At 42.8% G+C, this 16,326-nt stretch overlaps 1 protein-coding gene across 3 annotated transcripts in view; it reads left to right on the top strand.

The window, feature by feature from the left end:
* The window catches only part of plppr2b (phospholipid phosphatase related 2b), a 47,435-nt gene that overhangs the window by 4,102 nt on the left and 27,007 nt on the right, over positions 1 to 16,326 (top strand). For 2 of the 3 annotated variants that reach the window (XM_030093795.1, XM_030093796.1), the window contains exons 2-3: positions 549 to 659; positions 14,392 to 14,580. In XM_030093795.1, coding sequence (XP_029949655.1) covers positions 549 to 659; positions 14,392 to 14,580 — 300 coding nt within the window. Of the gene's footprint in view, positions 1 to 548; positions 660 to 14,263; positions 14,581 to 16,326 lie in introns of those variants that run through there. The other variant, XM_030093797.1, reaches the window with a different exon arrangement.

Raw genomic sequence — 16,326 nt, forward strand, 5'->3', positions numbered from 1 at the left:
TAGTACAATTTTTACCATAAACCCTTCCTTTCATCTTTGCTGTTATGTACAAACTGTGAAACCTTCACACTAAAATGTATTTTCAATGGCCCTCAGTGTAAATAAACTATTGCTGCAACCTGAAAAACTCCAGTGACTCATTGTTGTCACGGAGCGACTGAAGCTCAAGTGCTGCTTGGGCCACTTTATTTGCAAATATGTCAAGACAATTAGGATCCACATCCAAAAGCCTCCAGACTGCCTCAGGGTGAGTTTCAAGTTGTCTTATTAAGAATAGGACAACAACTATAAAACTGACTTGTTTCACAGCGTCACTATATTTTGGTTCCGCTTGTTTTCAAACAATATTTTTTCATTTGTGTCACGGACGCATCCAAAACATTTCACGAATAATCTAAAACAGAGCTTGTCTTTGTGAATTGTTTTGTTAGCAGCTGTGTGTGGATGGATTTCGATGTCGGTTCTGGCTGTCGAACTCATAAAGTTTTGCTCGTATATACCCTTTAAACTAATACCCGAGCCTCCACGATGTCCTCTGACCCCCACAGATGATCGACAGCCGGTTGTCTGCGCAGAGGAGAGCAATGAGGAACCTCCCTGCAGACAGAGGCCTGCAAAAAACCAGCACCTACATCGTGCCCTGTTTCCTCTTTGTGGAGGTGAGTGTCACCGTTACGAGGCATTTCCTTCAGACACGCAGGGCTGCTTTCCCTGTTTAACATCGCATTTGAGCCTGATGTGACCTGAATGCTGAAAGTCAGATTTAAAGTGCCTTGTTTTCAGCCATCATGAACGACAGACGACAACATTTTTTTCATATTTAACCCAACTAAACTAAAGCCCGGAGTCTGAGGTCTCACGTTTTGAGCCAAAGTGTGTTTTGGCTGCTTACACTGCAGGTGACGATTTTGTTATAGAAATGTCCAAAAGGTCTGACACACGGAGAACGGGCTAATATTCACATGCGATACAGCACTTCATAGCTTTCTGCCTTCTCTCCTGCATCACTTTCTTTTATCATTTCATGCTTTTCTCATGGCAGATTAACAGCAATCAGTGTCATTTGGGAAATTGCATGAAAATGACAGGCTCTGTTTTCAATTCACTGGCTCCCAAAAGGAGCGATTGATCCGATTAAAATTGTCGCAAATGGGTAATTATCCTCAGTGAATGAATCTCTCAGTGATAACATTCAGCGAGAGGCCGAAGGAATCTCACTACAGAGGCATCCTCGAGTAACCTTTTTGCTTGCAAGTGTCTCAAGTCCTTTCCTTTTTCACTCTCCTCATGACACTTCTTCTCTTCCTGCGATCCCTGATTGACCTGATGAAGCGCTCCTGGCCTCAGCTGTATTTCCTAATTAATTGGCCTAATTACAAACGGAAACCCAATTAGCTCATGTGGCTGCGAACACGCTCCAACCTGCAGGTCCTTTCAGCTCCCGAATAAATGTCAGAATTAACTCAAGTAGCATTTTATGAGTCATTTGCATTTGAATTCAGCAAAAGAAAAAAAGATTTAGCATTCTTATGCAAGGTGAGAAAAAAGACACTTTAAGACTTTAGAGTGAAATGGTGCCATAGAAAGATACCTGGAAACATCACAATCTTTAAATTTTGATAAAAAAACAAAAAGAAATAGCCTGCAGGCAAACGGCAGAGCTGAACATAGACTCAAAAATTTTTTTTATTATTTCTATCAACAACTAAAACTAACTTTGACAGACACTCATGTTGTGATAAAATGGAGTCATTAAGGGTTTGCAAAAAGAAAGAAAAAACAATATTTATGCAGAAATCGCACCCTTAATGCATTAAATCTTCATTAAGTGATTCTCTAGTTGGACTTTTTTTTTTAAAAACCTTGTTCTTTTTATGCTAATTCCCAACATCATCTTGACATCCTCCCATAGTTTATTCATGCGCTTTTGAGCCTGATTCAACACATTATAATCTTCTCGTCTTGCGGCGTCGCGGTCCTCTTCACCAACACCTCAGTTATACGGCGTCTTCTTTTCAGCGAAGATATCACACACTCCCTGCAGGCTTACTTTGGGCCTTCAGCTTGCTTTTATTTTCTTTCATTGTACCTTGGCATTAGCTCATCCCAGCATCCTCTTGAGTACTAGTTATAATGATTTTTTCGCATTTTCTAATTTTTTTTTCCCCCCCTAGTAGATCTGTAGTATCTCCAGGCTTGTTTCTGTCAGAGGTGCTCCTCCTTTTCCTCCACTATTCTCTTTGACGGTCTCTTGAGGACTGCCCAGTCACTCTTTTCATACCCGCTCCTCTGCTTTGCTCCTCTTCAGCAATCATTCCCTTGAGTAATTACATCGTTTGCACCACAGATCTCTCCATTATTCAAGATTCATCTCCTCCTTCTACTCAAGCGGAAAGTCTGCTTTCTGCCCGATCCTCTCAGCACTTCTGTCCAGCTTCGTGCTTCCCCCCTGGCTCTCTGTCATTTCTTTGTGTGTGTGTGTGTGTGTGTGTGTGTGTGTGTGTGTGTGTGTGTGTGTGTGTGTGTGTGTGTGGGTGTGTGTTTAATATTTCCCCGCTTGTTTCTGTGTTTCATTGTCTCTGTTGTCTTCTCTTCCTTCTTATCTGAGCAGTGATGAAAACATGGGGTATGTTTCCTTCCCAATCTTTAGTTTCTTCCTGATACTCGTGAGTCAGAGGTTGAGTTTTGCTCTTATCACCACAAATACAGCCAGAGGTGACAGGATGAGACCCCGCTTTGGCTCTAATCGCTGTTCCTACACCTGAATGAATCTCCATGTGCTGCAGAAGGTTTAATGAAGGCTATTTTAAAATTAACAGCCCCATGCTGTGTTCATCCTTCAGCAGCTAGCTGTAGCATAGCTCCTCCCGGAGGGCACCCTCTCCTTTGTTGTTACATTAACATCTCATTACCCATTTCTTTTTAATTCAAGCGCCCAGTCTTATTCCCCTTCCTGTCTTGTGATCTTGTTGCCGCGTTCCCCTCTCATTTCATCTCTTTCCTCATAATCTAAGTCTCTGCCTATCACTGTTGGCTGCGCTCTCCGTTTCCTCCACCTTTATCGTTTTTATCCGTCTGACTACGGCCCTGCTGCTGGTTCATCACTCCTTTTATCTCACATCTTGTAATGTCTAGCATATCTAACGGTGATTACCACATCCCTCTTTCAGGCTGTTCACACTTAGAATATTGCCTCCTTTGACCCATCTTCTGTCGGTTGTTGATTTTTTTTCTTTCCGCTATTAGATTAAAACCGTCCATATCAGTTTACAAAAGAGGAGGATTTTTCCAGCTTTGCTTTCAGCTGCACAGAATGAAAAGAGGGACTGTCCTCTTTTGCCTCCCTCTCTCCTGTTGTTGCTCCATGCTGCTGCTGTCGCTGCTGTCACGCTGCAAAAGCACACAAGAGGCCAGTCTGGGGCCCGACAGAGGCTCGGCTTCAAAGGATCCTCTTTAAAAAGTCATTTTGATATGACTGGTTCCTGACTTGCTTTAGACGCTGGTGGGTGGGAGGAAGGGGCGTGAGCCGGTTTGATCTGGTTTAGCGATGCCTACTGTGAAAGTCTGTACCGAAGCAAAGTTACAAGCAAAAGTACTCAAGTACTCAAAGGCTACAAGTGGAATGTTTGAGTGGATCTGGCTGTGCCTGTAACTACTCGCAGCAAGCGAGTTGTAGCGCAGCGTCAGGTGTAGCAGCCCGTCATCCTCCTCACCGTTGTCTGTTAATGCATGTATTACAGCCGCAAGCCGGCAGCAGCCGGTCTTTACAGTGTGTGTTCAGGCTTTTCGGCTTTACCGTTAAGCCTCAGCTCCCGGTTCAGACTTGGTGAGCCTCTTCTTCTGCGCTGCTTCCTCACGCCTTGTTGGCTGCATCCTCCCGTGGCTCACTGACTTCTATAAAATAAACAGACCGGCGAGCTTCAGACCATATAATATTTCAAGTCTACGGCTTGTGCCGTCTCTGATTATGCTCAAAGGTGCGAGGCTTCTTCCGCCTCTAATTCCTCAGCCCTCTTATAGAAACACTCATCTAAGCATTTTCAATAATTTACCAGTCTCTGCTGACTTGGAAGTAAAAAATAATTTGAATACTAATCTGTGGATGTGTTGTAAATGATATCTAACTCTGCCCTAACTCTATATCCTTTGAGCACCTACTCAAACTGTTTATTGTATCTGGCAACTTGAAAAATGTGGATAATAACTGCATCTTCAGAATGTTGCAGAGCATTTCTTCTTATTCCTGCATCATTATGCAGACAGAAGAATAAACTTTTTTTTTTATGGCTAGATTTAGATATGGTAGTCAGAGTGCTCCACCATTTTTACACATTAGAGTTTGTTTACTGGCATTGGGGAGTATTTTTTGATATTAAGAAAAAAACATTGAACAAAGCCTTCAGGTCTCAGAGGGAAGCTGTGCTGAACATGGTAAAAAAAAGGAAGGATGACACTGAGTGAGCAGCAGTCAGTCGGTCTGACTCACCAGAAAAATGAGCATCTCTCCTCCTGTGGTCTGGACTTTAATTATATGACCATCTGACAGGGTTAAAGTGCAACGCTAAAGCGGTTAAGAGGAGAAGCTGCTCTCTGATTGGACGGACAAGTGTTTGTCCTTCAGAAAATTATACGAAGATTTCAATATATGTGATAAATATCAATTCTCAGAGGTGGGATAGCTTTGGGGCACAGCTTACGAAGAGACTTCTGAGGAAGAAAGACTGCCTGCAAAATGTCTAAATGGAACTCTAAACACTACTTTGTTTACTCGGCAACTAGTCGATGAGTTTGGTGTGAGGTTGCAGTAATCAATACCGAAAGTCACAGTAATATTAATCGACACCCATTAGTCAAATCTTTGTGATTTTACTAATGATCCAGCATGACTGAGATCTAAAATCATTAACAGTGATTATCTCTTAATCACAGCATCAGTTAGTTTGTGGGATGTATCAGGGAGTGAGGGAGCCGGTTGTCCGTAACGCCGATTTTAGAAGCAGGTAATGGTAGAATTATGAGGATTTGAGAGAACTGATGAGAAATTGATGAATAAATGAATTACTGTTTATTGCATTTATACAAAAATATTCAAGGAAAAAAAAACATATAGTAATGAAAATATCTCCATTTGAGTTTGCTCAGAGGTCGTCAGAGGAGTCGAGATGCCGGATACCATCCCTGGTGGAAAAAAAGAACTAATTTTATTTGAGCAAGCCAAAAAAAACAAAAATCCAAGTGACCAAAGCCTTTTAAAGCCCAAACCAGATGCAGACAATCACACACTCAGTCACAGGCGAAACACATCAGGGCCGGGAAGAGCAATCAGACAGCGAGCCTGAAATGACAGACAGAGCCAGAATCTCAAAAAGAACTCGAGAAATTAAATGAAACCGACACTGAAACTTAGCATGTCCATCAGGTGTGGACACATAGAATAGGTGCAGGAGAACAGTTTATCAAAAATAAATGAACGTAAACAGGATCAGTTTATCTGCATAGAAGTGGTAGTCATGGTGTGTATTGTGTGTTTTTTAGGGAGGCGGCTTTTATGTGTGTAGCTAGTTTTTAGTGGTGAGAATCTTTCAAATATTGTCAAAGAAAAAAAAAAATAAGAAGGCATGAACCTGTCAAGGGCGGCAGAATTTTATGGATGCTTCCATAGTGGTTCAGCAGAGGTCCCTCCCTTCTCACAACTTACAGGATTTAAAAGATCTGCTGCCAGGATCTTGGTGCCAGATCACATTTTCAGAAGTGAAGTGGAGTGAATAAATCCACAAGGCCAGTCTGTGTAGCCAGCAACAAGGGAAGCTACACAATAAATATAATGTTATGGCTGTTAAAGTTAACGTTTTTCAGCCTAACACACTCGAGGTAATTGTAACAAACCAAACTGGCCATAAAAGGGCGTGAAATTCAGCCAGTAGTCACAGTTTTTAGTGGCGGGGCTGTGTGTGCAGCTGCTGCCTTCGCGCCGAAGATCCAACAGCAATGTGAGTAAAATTAAATGTGCGGTCGCAGGTTTTAATTGGTTTCATGCTGTAAAAGTAGAAAATAAATGAAAGTGTCTGACAAACCTTGTTTTAGAGATCAGCTACTTCCTATTTTGATCCATTTCCACTGGCCCACGGGCAATGCTTAGTGGATATCGATTTTACAACCGCTTTCAGTGGTTAGCTTCAGCTCGTAGGGATTTGAATGGTTTCGTCACAGTCCATATTCGAGGGTTCGCAGTGATTCCGCCTGTGGCTGAAATGTTCTCTATGCCTATCATTGTCCTTTTCAGCATGTGGTTTTATTTCCAGCTAGCTGCATGGATTTCAGGAGACTCCTGCTGCACCATGCTTGCTGTTCGTTGGTGTGATTGTGTTACCGAGCACGGACGACGACCTCTGGTATTTTTTTTTTTTTTTTTTTTTCACCATTTTGGTTTTGGCGTTGCTTCAATAATATATGCACCAGGCAGGCTTCTTCTAGCCTAAAACAAAGCATCTTCTCTTTTTGCATGCTCTTGCTTCATCCAGATCCCCTGCTGGGCTTGACACTGCTTGAGCTCTTCTTGCGCCTCCAGGCATTAAATCCGTTGTATCAGCTCACTTTCATAAATATGTTTTCATTTTTTAAAGCTTTGCACATGTAAACCCCGATGTATAGATGCACCTCAAGCACAGACGTGTTTTACATCGCCTCATTTCACTTCACATAACAGATGATTGTCTTTTAATTCTTTGAACATTCTGATCTGCAGTTTGCATGTTCTCTCTGACTGTGAGGAGGGTCTTCCTTTTTCCTTTTTCCCACCTTTTTCTCAAAGCTGGCAGAGATATTGCAGTCGCAGTGTTGTCTTCTTCATATTTTAGTTTATTTTTATGCCCATTTTATTGAAGAAATGCTCTGAAATTTTATTTCGGCGTGCACATGCCTCCACACAGACACAGTAACAGTAGATTCTGCCATTATTCTCTCAACAGCCTTCCCCTCATTATCTCTTGAACTCCATGAATAGCACCTGCCCGTCTACCTGCGCGCTGCAGTGGGATTTCTCGGCGTTCTGGGTGGATGTTTGAAACACTTGTTATCTCCACTGCTTCCCACCTGTTATCACTTTAGGGAGGGAGGGGCTCGGGGAATGAGGAAGAAGATGAAAGACCCTGTGTACCACAGCACACTCTCGGTTCATATCATCCGCAAGTATTGAAAAGATGTAATCTTCCCCCGCTCTGCCTTCTCTCTGTGTTGCATGCAATTATCAGATCCAGAAGTCCACAGTAATTCTCTGTTGTTCTGCATAAAGTAAAACAGTACCCAAAAAAATAAAAAAATAAAAAATCAAGACACGAGCAGCTGATGAAATGGAAATGTTGAAGCGACTGTCATTTAAAATGTAGGTTGAAGTTCAAATCACAACTGTTGATTTGAGAAAAAAACAATACAGGGTTGAACTCGTTTGTATTTCTGAGTAGGAAGCTTTGGAGGAAAATCAATTGTGGGGTCTCATTGTGGGAGCCGGTTCCTGCGCGTGACGGCATCTGCTTTTCATCCGTCTTGTCTGTAAGATGCGTGGGCATGTGTGCCTGAAGACTGGGGATTTTGTGGAATTAAGCGATTGTTTTCTGGTGTGCAGCAGCAAACGTTCAGATGTGCTATTCATCAGCGTTCAGCTCGTCGGCATGAGGAGAAAGGGAGACTAGGTTAAGCATGCGCTCTGGAAAGGTTAAGCAGATGCTGTAGGTGCAGAAAATAAAGCGTGCAAAAGTTGGAATCAGGAAGTGAGGGAGGGCATGTGTGGAGAGACTTATGGCAGTGAGGTTGATGGAGAAGACATTGAGGAAAACGCAGCAGGACACAGAGAGCGTGGGTTCCAGTATGACTGAGGAAAGATGTTTTTTGACAGATAAGGAAAGAAAAAAAAAAAGCAGATGAGTTTAAGATAAACAAGCCATAAAATACACCCAGTAATCAAGCAAACAAAAGAGCTGCGAGAGGAGGGAGGCAGAAGGGAGGAGGGCGCGGGGTGCCCAGAAGATGAATGCTCGCTTTGATCCTCTCTTTCTCCCCTCTTGTTTCCTCTTTGTGTTTTATCTTACTCACCACTTCACCGTCTCTCATATATCCTCATTTACTCTCCCGCACCTTCTCTTCCCTGCTGTTTTTCCCTCCTCTCTGCTTTCACCCTCACTTTTATTTCCCAGCGGAGCGCTCGGCTTTGCCTTGAATCACTCTGTGATATACTAATGTCTCATTAACTGTTTTACCCGTCTGTTTATCTTCCTCCTCTTTCCCCCTGCTGCTTCTCCCAGTCCTCTCCTTAAAACTCGACCCCTCTGGCTTGTCCACTATTTTTTATTTAATCAATCTTGCACTTGTCTTGTTCTGTGTGCTGCAATACAATGCAATGACACCAGGAGGCAGCCAAGCCCACTTATTATTTTTTTGCCAGTTATTATTATTAGTGCTGTTTCTGTGATGTGCTTCAGTGATTGTGGTGACTTTGGTTTTGTTCCTTTACATTTTCATGCCTTTCGTCTGTGTGAATATGCGAGAAAGCAGCGCAGCGCGTGTGATTTAGCGCTGGAGAAAAGCAGTTTGTGCCGCTTCATCTGTATGCGTGCGTGCAACTTCAATAAATCAGACTTTTCTTTTTGATCTCTCTGCTCAAATTCTGGGGAGATAAAAATCTTAGTTGCCGTGAAATATTCAGTTGCTCTGATCACGTGAAGGAGCAATTACGTGGGCTCATCAAGAAATCAAATCAGACAAAAATAAGGGTCGGGGTGCTGCCTCGTTTCGTGCTTATTTAGCTCTGATTCTGAGCAGAATATTGTGAGGGTGGATTCTCTGTGAACCTCTCTGAAGCCAGGCTGACAGTCATGTTGACGGTACCAGCAAAGTAATGAATTCTCCCTTAATTAAAGGTTGATAGCTGCTGCTGTGATACACACACACACGTGTCATAAGATAATTTAAATGCCGGGGGGAACATTATTACACACTCAGACGGGAAACACCCATAGGGTCTAACACACACACACACACACACACACACGACACCGTGTCAGATTCAGACAGCGAACTCATGCATTCAATCGACTGTCGTGAAAGTTAATTCTAATTTCAGTTTGATTTCTTGTCCTTGGCTCAAAGAAAGGAATAAGCCTGCATTAAAGGTGTAACTGTGCATGTGACGCAGTGTGAACACATCTTATTAGCACTTCCATGAAAGTGTCAATGAAATCGAGCACAGGCTTGAACTAAACTGATAAATGGAACAGATATATAAACTCATAGTGACTTCCAGTTTTGCCAAAAATGAAATGTTCCCAGCGTGTTCGAAGGCGTGCATCTATTACCGAAGACGCATGTGTCACCTGCCAGTGTGTTTTATACCTCAGGCGATGCTCATTCAGGCACACTCGGGACATGCGGAGAGCAAACCGAAGCAGCGCGTCTGAGCCTCGTCCCGAGCAGCGTGGCATTCACCGGCTCCTGGCAGGGCGCCGTCATCTCAACACCAGCCTCCGTCCTCACATTCTCACCCTCTGTAAACATGTTTGACTTTATCGGTTGACTTTTCTGCCATCTGGTCGGTCCACACAAGCCAAGGGTAGCCATGTACCTCCTGTGTGCGAGCTCGCAGCTTCGCCCCAGGAGACGGGGAGTGAAGCCCGCTCTAATTTCACCTCCCCTGTCCCTCCCCTTAATACCTTATTATTGTCAGATTTTATTATCCGTGGCTGTAAAGAGCCTCTAAAAACCGGGATATTTTGCTCAGTTTCAGTCACATGAGCCTTGAATTAGTCTTTCTGATTTCTTGGTTTTACTCCCTTTGAAGTGCTGAGGTATCTGCATTAAGCCTTAATTACACGGCTTGATAAGTCCTTTTAGCTTTACTAGGTCAGCTGAAAAAAAGGGGGCCGTGTTCTTCTTACTTTATGAACTTCACGGCTGGATTTGAGCTGACAAAATTTAGGGTTTTATTGCATAACAGTGTAATCCATCATTTTTTCTTCTCTGAACGCTGAAGCTGCTAGTTGGGATCAAAAGGCTAAGTGAATAATGTATATGTGCTTTTTTTAAAACCTTGTCTGCAAGCCAGATTTCCCAAACGGTCATCATAGATTTGAAGCTAGTAAGTTGTTATATTCTGTTAAAGCTTTTCATAGCTACCCTTCTGGCACATGTTTTCATTCAAGATACTTTTTTTTTTTAATGAATAAATCATGAATTCAGTTTGAGTTTTTGTGAATTTGACAACAGTTTAGTGCAGTCTGAACTCGGAGCAGCTAAAAAAAGAGGAAGACAAACACTGAAAAGGTTGTGTGTTCCTCATGTACAGCCTTCTGGGTGCGGGGCAGCAGGTGGTCGACTGAACCGAAGCAATCCAGTTTGACGAAATTACCTGCAAAAGTGCAGATGACAGCGTTTATTGGCCACAATAGAAGATGAATTAATTTGTGACGGCTGTGTCAAAGACTTTTGAAAGAGGAGCTCCTTTGTGCATTGTGAGAAACCCGAGAGGATCCTGAGAAGGATCACCTCTGAACGACACAAACCTGTTTTGACCCTTTTTTGATGCTCAACTTTGTGAGCGGTCTCATCTGTGCACAAGATACTTTAGAAATTATTCTATGCAAATTAATTTTCCAAGGTGACTCGTGCAGGATGTGCCGCGGTGCTAATTAGAAACCATCAGCTCGTTGTTGCTTTGACCTTTACGGCAATTTAGACTGACTGCTGCTGGAAAACATACAGACAAGCAGGTATTCGTTCTTTTTTGATGGAGAATAAATAACATTAGATACCATCTTTTATTTCTCTTCTTATTATAATTGATTAGAGTAAAATAACTCGGTCTATTCCCTGCTGTCATGATATCTGTTCCGTAAGTTAAGGATTCATTTAAGCAGAAACGTGATATTTTGCAGCATTTAGTTTAAAAGACATTTGCATCAACTAATTTCAGCAGCTCAAAACCTTGAGGCTAATATACACTTTGACATTATTGATATCTTTGATTTAAAATGAAAAATACAGTTGTGACAATACCTGAGACTTTGGCCAGTTTGAAGCTTGAAGCAACACTGAAGCAACATCTGTTAACATGGAGAAGCATGAAAACATTACTGACTGTCCCGCCCAAAAATCCAATTCTCACGGTGTCACAGCTCTTTGATTTTTTGGTTAGAAGAAATCACTGATAAATCCGCTAAAACCACACAGTCTGTATGAGATTTTCCTCATGGAGTAATCAGGTCCCGGCAGTTCAGCTCCTACAATGAAGCCGGTGTCAAAATACAAACATTTGAGCGTGAGCAGAGAGAGATTCTAAAATAAAGTCTTCATGTTAAATAATAAATGATTCTAAGAAAAACGTAAGTTAATTCAGTGCTATTGAGTTTAATATGATTTAATAAGATGATGTAAATAATGTCTTTATTTAAATGATGTATTTCTCCTCCTACAGAGGATATGAAATTGGATTCAGATTAGATTCAAATTGTTTCAGGAATCGAATGATGTAACATGTTTTTTCAACATTACTGTGTGCACATAAGATGTCTTATCCGATGAGGAGCATTTTGTGATATTGTAGTTTCAAAATTGAGACAAAGTTGTCATTGTGAATTATTTTGTAAGCTTGATCTTTTGGGAGCTCGTGCTGGCAAAGCAGCGAATAAACAGCGATTTCACTTCTCATGCCAAGAAAAAGTAGATGTCAAATTGGCATTTAGAATCGCTCTTTTTTGCTTTTTTTTTTTTGTCTCCAAATGAATGTTTCCGTGTTGTTGGTTGTTTGTAGGCCTCCCTCCCTCTCCCTCCCTCTCTCTCTCTCTCTCTCTCTCTCTCTCTCTCTCTCTTCCTCCCACCTTTCTCCACCTCCCTCCTTCGCTGCACTCCCTCAAGCCTTCTGTAGCTTGTGGGGAAGAGAAGAATGGATGATGGAAGGACATGTTCGACACAGCGTGCCTGTGTCAGAGTTCCTCTTCAGACATGGGAACGCACCCACATGCCTGCAGACAAACACTCCCTGCACATGGAAACACACCCACGTACTGAACGCACAAAAAAACTCGCACAAAACACGTGCAGATGGAGACGAGCGGAGAACTCGGCGGAGGGGATGAGCTGCTTGATATTCCTGACCTACATATAAACCTCGGGATGCAGATGTTTGCACAGGTTCCTGGCGTGTCTGGATGTGTTAGTGTGTTCCTCTTGATTACTGATTCATGAGCTTTGGGAAGTGTGTGTTATGTGTGTGTTATCAGTGACTGCTTAATGCCGCCAGTTGTGAGCCATTGTTACTGAGGTTCCATAGTAAAAAAAACAAAAAAAAAGATACTCGATGGTTCAGGTCAACAGATCCTCAAAAAAATCCAAGTAGACAAGTTGAAAATAGGTCTCCCTTTCTGCCACTTGTCTTTGTCCTAAGAAAGCTGGAACGTGTTGAACGTAACGTGCCTTCCCTATAGCGCCGGCCCATGTGGGTCTGCTGTCACTTTGCTGCGGAGGATAAACATGCTGCGGGACATTTTCTCAGTGGTTTGTCACTTTTACAGCCATCTGCCACAGTGAAACCTCTCCTGTTCTCTCCTCTATAACACCAGCACAGTCCTCCGCCATACCCAGCAAAACCTCATTTTTGGTAAATAGGTTACAGCAACTAAAACATCTTTAGCTGAATGGAAAAAAAAAACAACAAATACACAGCACTGTTTTTGTTTTGTTAATAGGAGCTATAATTAGTATTATACATTTTCTGGACAGCAGTGCGTAACCACTTTATACTGAAAGAAAGAAAAGAGTCACCACTGGCCTGCCTCTCTGTCCCTGGAGCTGTAAACCAGCTCAGGCTGTCAGCAGAGGCTCCGCGTGTTCGGCTGCTGATAAACTCCTTCACATTCCATTAAAGTTCATCAAGCAACGCATTTGGACTGCAGAATGGAACCACGCTAATCTGCCGCCGGCCGTATACAGCAAATACGTTGTGTGCTTGGGAGATGACGTGTTTTTATTCGTTTTCCTGACAGTGAATCTTAAACTATTTGGATAGTCGGTTTATTATGGAACATTCATATGTGGGATGAGCAGGGTTAGGCTCCACCCACAGCTTTCCTGTTGATGCCAAATATCGTTTATTAGGTGTTAATCATTCGTCAATGGTTGTTGGATTGGATGATTTAATCTACCGAACAGATGCCTCAGTAGGATGGAGACTGAGCACACAGCCTCATGGTGGTCTCAAAGACTGCTCTGCTGATAATCCCACAAATGCACGTTCCTTCCGACTGACACCATTTGAAAGGGGAATAAAGACACTTTCTAATTATATCAGATTTATTAACAAGTGGTATTTTTGAATACATCAATTCTTCCTCTTTGCAGGCCAGCAAAGCACCAGCGATGTGGACGAAGTTCCAGTTTGACTTTTTTTTTTCTTTTCTTTTTGCAGAGAATTAAGCAAACTAGTAAGAGCAGGTTACTGGAGTATAAATGAATAATTAGAGCTCCTGCATCTGTCTCATCTGTTCAGAACACCAGGCTTTCTATATTTATCACCCCTCTTACTCTCTTCACTCACACACACACACACACACACACACACACACACACACACACACACGCACACGGCATGTTATGAATTGCTAATACATATGCATTATTTATACGTTTAACGGTTATGAAGGTCATATTTTACACTCCATGGTTTGTGCTTTATGTAAAAACTTAAATTTTATTTAACATCAGATAATGTCAGGATAACACACACACACACACACACACACACACACACACACACACACACACACACACACACACACACACACACACACACACACGTGACTGCTCTTGTCTTTTCTCTCTGCCTCTACCAGGCTTGTTTCTCTTTTCTTCCTCACTATTCATCTCTATTTCATCCATCCGTGCCCCCCCCAACTCTTCTATTATTCTTCAGTTCTACTTCTGCTCCTCCATATACGTTTTTTTTTTTCCTTGATGGCTCGCCATTAGTTCTTTACCCTCCCACTCTGCATACTGACACCGCTGAAAGGATCTTTCTCTCTCACTCTGTTTCTGTCATTGCTCCCATTCCTCCTCTCTATCCGTCCTTCTCCTTATTTGTCTCCCTCTGACTCTATCTTTATCTCCCTCCCTCTTCCTCTCATCCTCTACCCAGACTATCTCTCCACGCACACTTGATTCATTTTACACATTACGCGAGCATCCATCATTTTGCTCTGTGAAGGGAGCAATTTTTTTTTTTCTCTAAACCGTGACAATACTATCCACTTCTCTTTTTTTTTTTTTCCCCCGTCTGCCTTTTCTTTCCCAACTCCTACACCCTCCTGTGGATCTAATCCTAAAGCTGGAACCAATATGTTTTATTTCCAGCTGGTCATCATGGCAGGGACCGTTCTGCTGGCGTACTACTTTGAATACACGGACACGTTCCCCGTGCACGTCCAGGGCTTCTTCTGCTTCGACAAAGCCTACTCTAAGCCCTACCCGGGACCAGAGGACAACAGCAAAGCGCCGCCTGTCCTCGTCTACTCCCTCGTCACCGCCATCCCCACTGTGACGGTGAGTCTCTTCTCAGCTACTTATAAAAAAATATGGAACTTCCACAGGTGTTTGCTATGCACACACACATTTCAGGCATGATAATCACTGGCAATAACGCAAACATTGTCGATCTGCAATGAAGACCTCCCCCCACACTCACACACACACACACACACGCAGGGACACAGATGGTTCCCCCTCATCTACACGTGGCGTTTGTGGATTGAAAGCGGTGGAGATGTGTGTAGGTGTGCATCCTCGTGGTCTCTCTGTTCTGTTTGTGTGGATGCGTTCTCTGTCATAACCATGGCAACGTGCACTATATTTGTCCTCCGTGGAGCAGTCAACGAGAGCTACGGTATACGGAGAGTGTGATCTGGTTTCAGGTCTGCAGGCTGTTAGAACCCATTAGAACATCGGCTCTGAATCGCTTTGCTTATTTAAACAGGAGGGACGTTTTCATTGTTGGGGAAAAAAAATGTGTGCAGATACATGTTTTTAAATGTTAAAACAACAATCTGTGCACGATGGTGCAGTGGTTCAGGCATAATTGGTCAACTGCTCCACTTCAACACTCCTCTTAGATAATGCTCGCTTTGTAACGGGCAGTAGAACTGCTGTTTACAGCAGGAGAAAGTGTTGTTATTTGTTTGAGATATGTGCTGAGTTCAGTAAAAGCATTCGTAGTTTCTTCATCATCAGCGCGGTGGGATGTCATTAATAATGAAACACAGCATCCTCATCAAAGCTACGTCTTCATGACTTCTGTCTCGTCCCCCGGGGCTTCGTCTCTTTGATGTCTTACAATTAAGTGGCGTTACGACACGTCAAGCCTGTGAATCACTCGCCAGGGCGGGACGCTCTTAATCACCGTCACATGTAGAGCATCACACGTACATGTTCAGCCAGTCCTGGGTCATATTCCGCTGTGCAGATGAGACAATCCCAATCCTCTCATCCGACGCCCAGAATGGCTTTTAATCAGCCTCTACAATCACTGTCGAAATGGTTGTTTCTTTCGTTAAAGCGTGTTGTCAAGGGTGCGAGAATGATTTGTGCTCGAGGGTACGCTTCATAATCTTTTAATTCAGAAAGCAGATGCTCAGGTGTGTGTGTGTTTATTTCTACTTCTGCGCGGTTATTTGCATAGACGGTTGCGTGCACTTGAATAGTTGGGAGGTTGCGAGAAGCAGGGCATGTGAGCGGCGCTGAGTGGGAGCCGAGTGGCGTGATTTTTTGCCTGGAGAGTAAAGCGGCGTTTTTGAACGTCAGAGCATCTGTGTTCCCTCTCGCTCCAAGATACCGCTCCATCCCACGAGCCTCCGTTCAGATACAATGAAAAGGCTGATATTCGTCGAACTTTTCTGTCAAATTTGAGTCAGACTCGAAAAGAAAACAGAAAAATTGACGAGTTACATTTGCTGTAACAAAATTTGCAAACTTCTTGTGTGGATTGTGTCTGCAAAGGCTTGAGATCATCGACTGTTTTGCATTTTTTGCGTCCGTCACAGTGTCTAATGGTGATGGGGACATAGGAGTATGTCACTCTAATGGGGTTTATAGCCTCTCCCCACTCTGTCTTGGTCAAGATGAATGGTTTTAAGTGGTATTCCAGTGACTACGTTCAATATTTATGCTCATACTCAAGACTACATTGGAAATGGATGAGTAGGTGAAAGCTAAAAGGACTCTTTCATCATTTTAATGATTTGATCAAACTTTGAAACCGTCCATGAGGATGCTATATGCTGGGCTAATAAATGC

Source organism: Salarias fasciatus, chromosome 6 (assembly GCF_902148845.1).
Source record: "Salarias fasciatus chromosome 6, fSalaFa1.1, whole genome shotgun sequence".
Lineage (NCBI taxonomy): Eukaryota > Metazoa > Chordata > Actinopteri > Blenniiformes > Blenniidae > Salarias > Salarias fasciatus.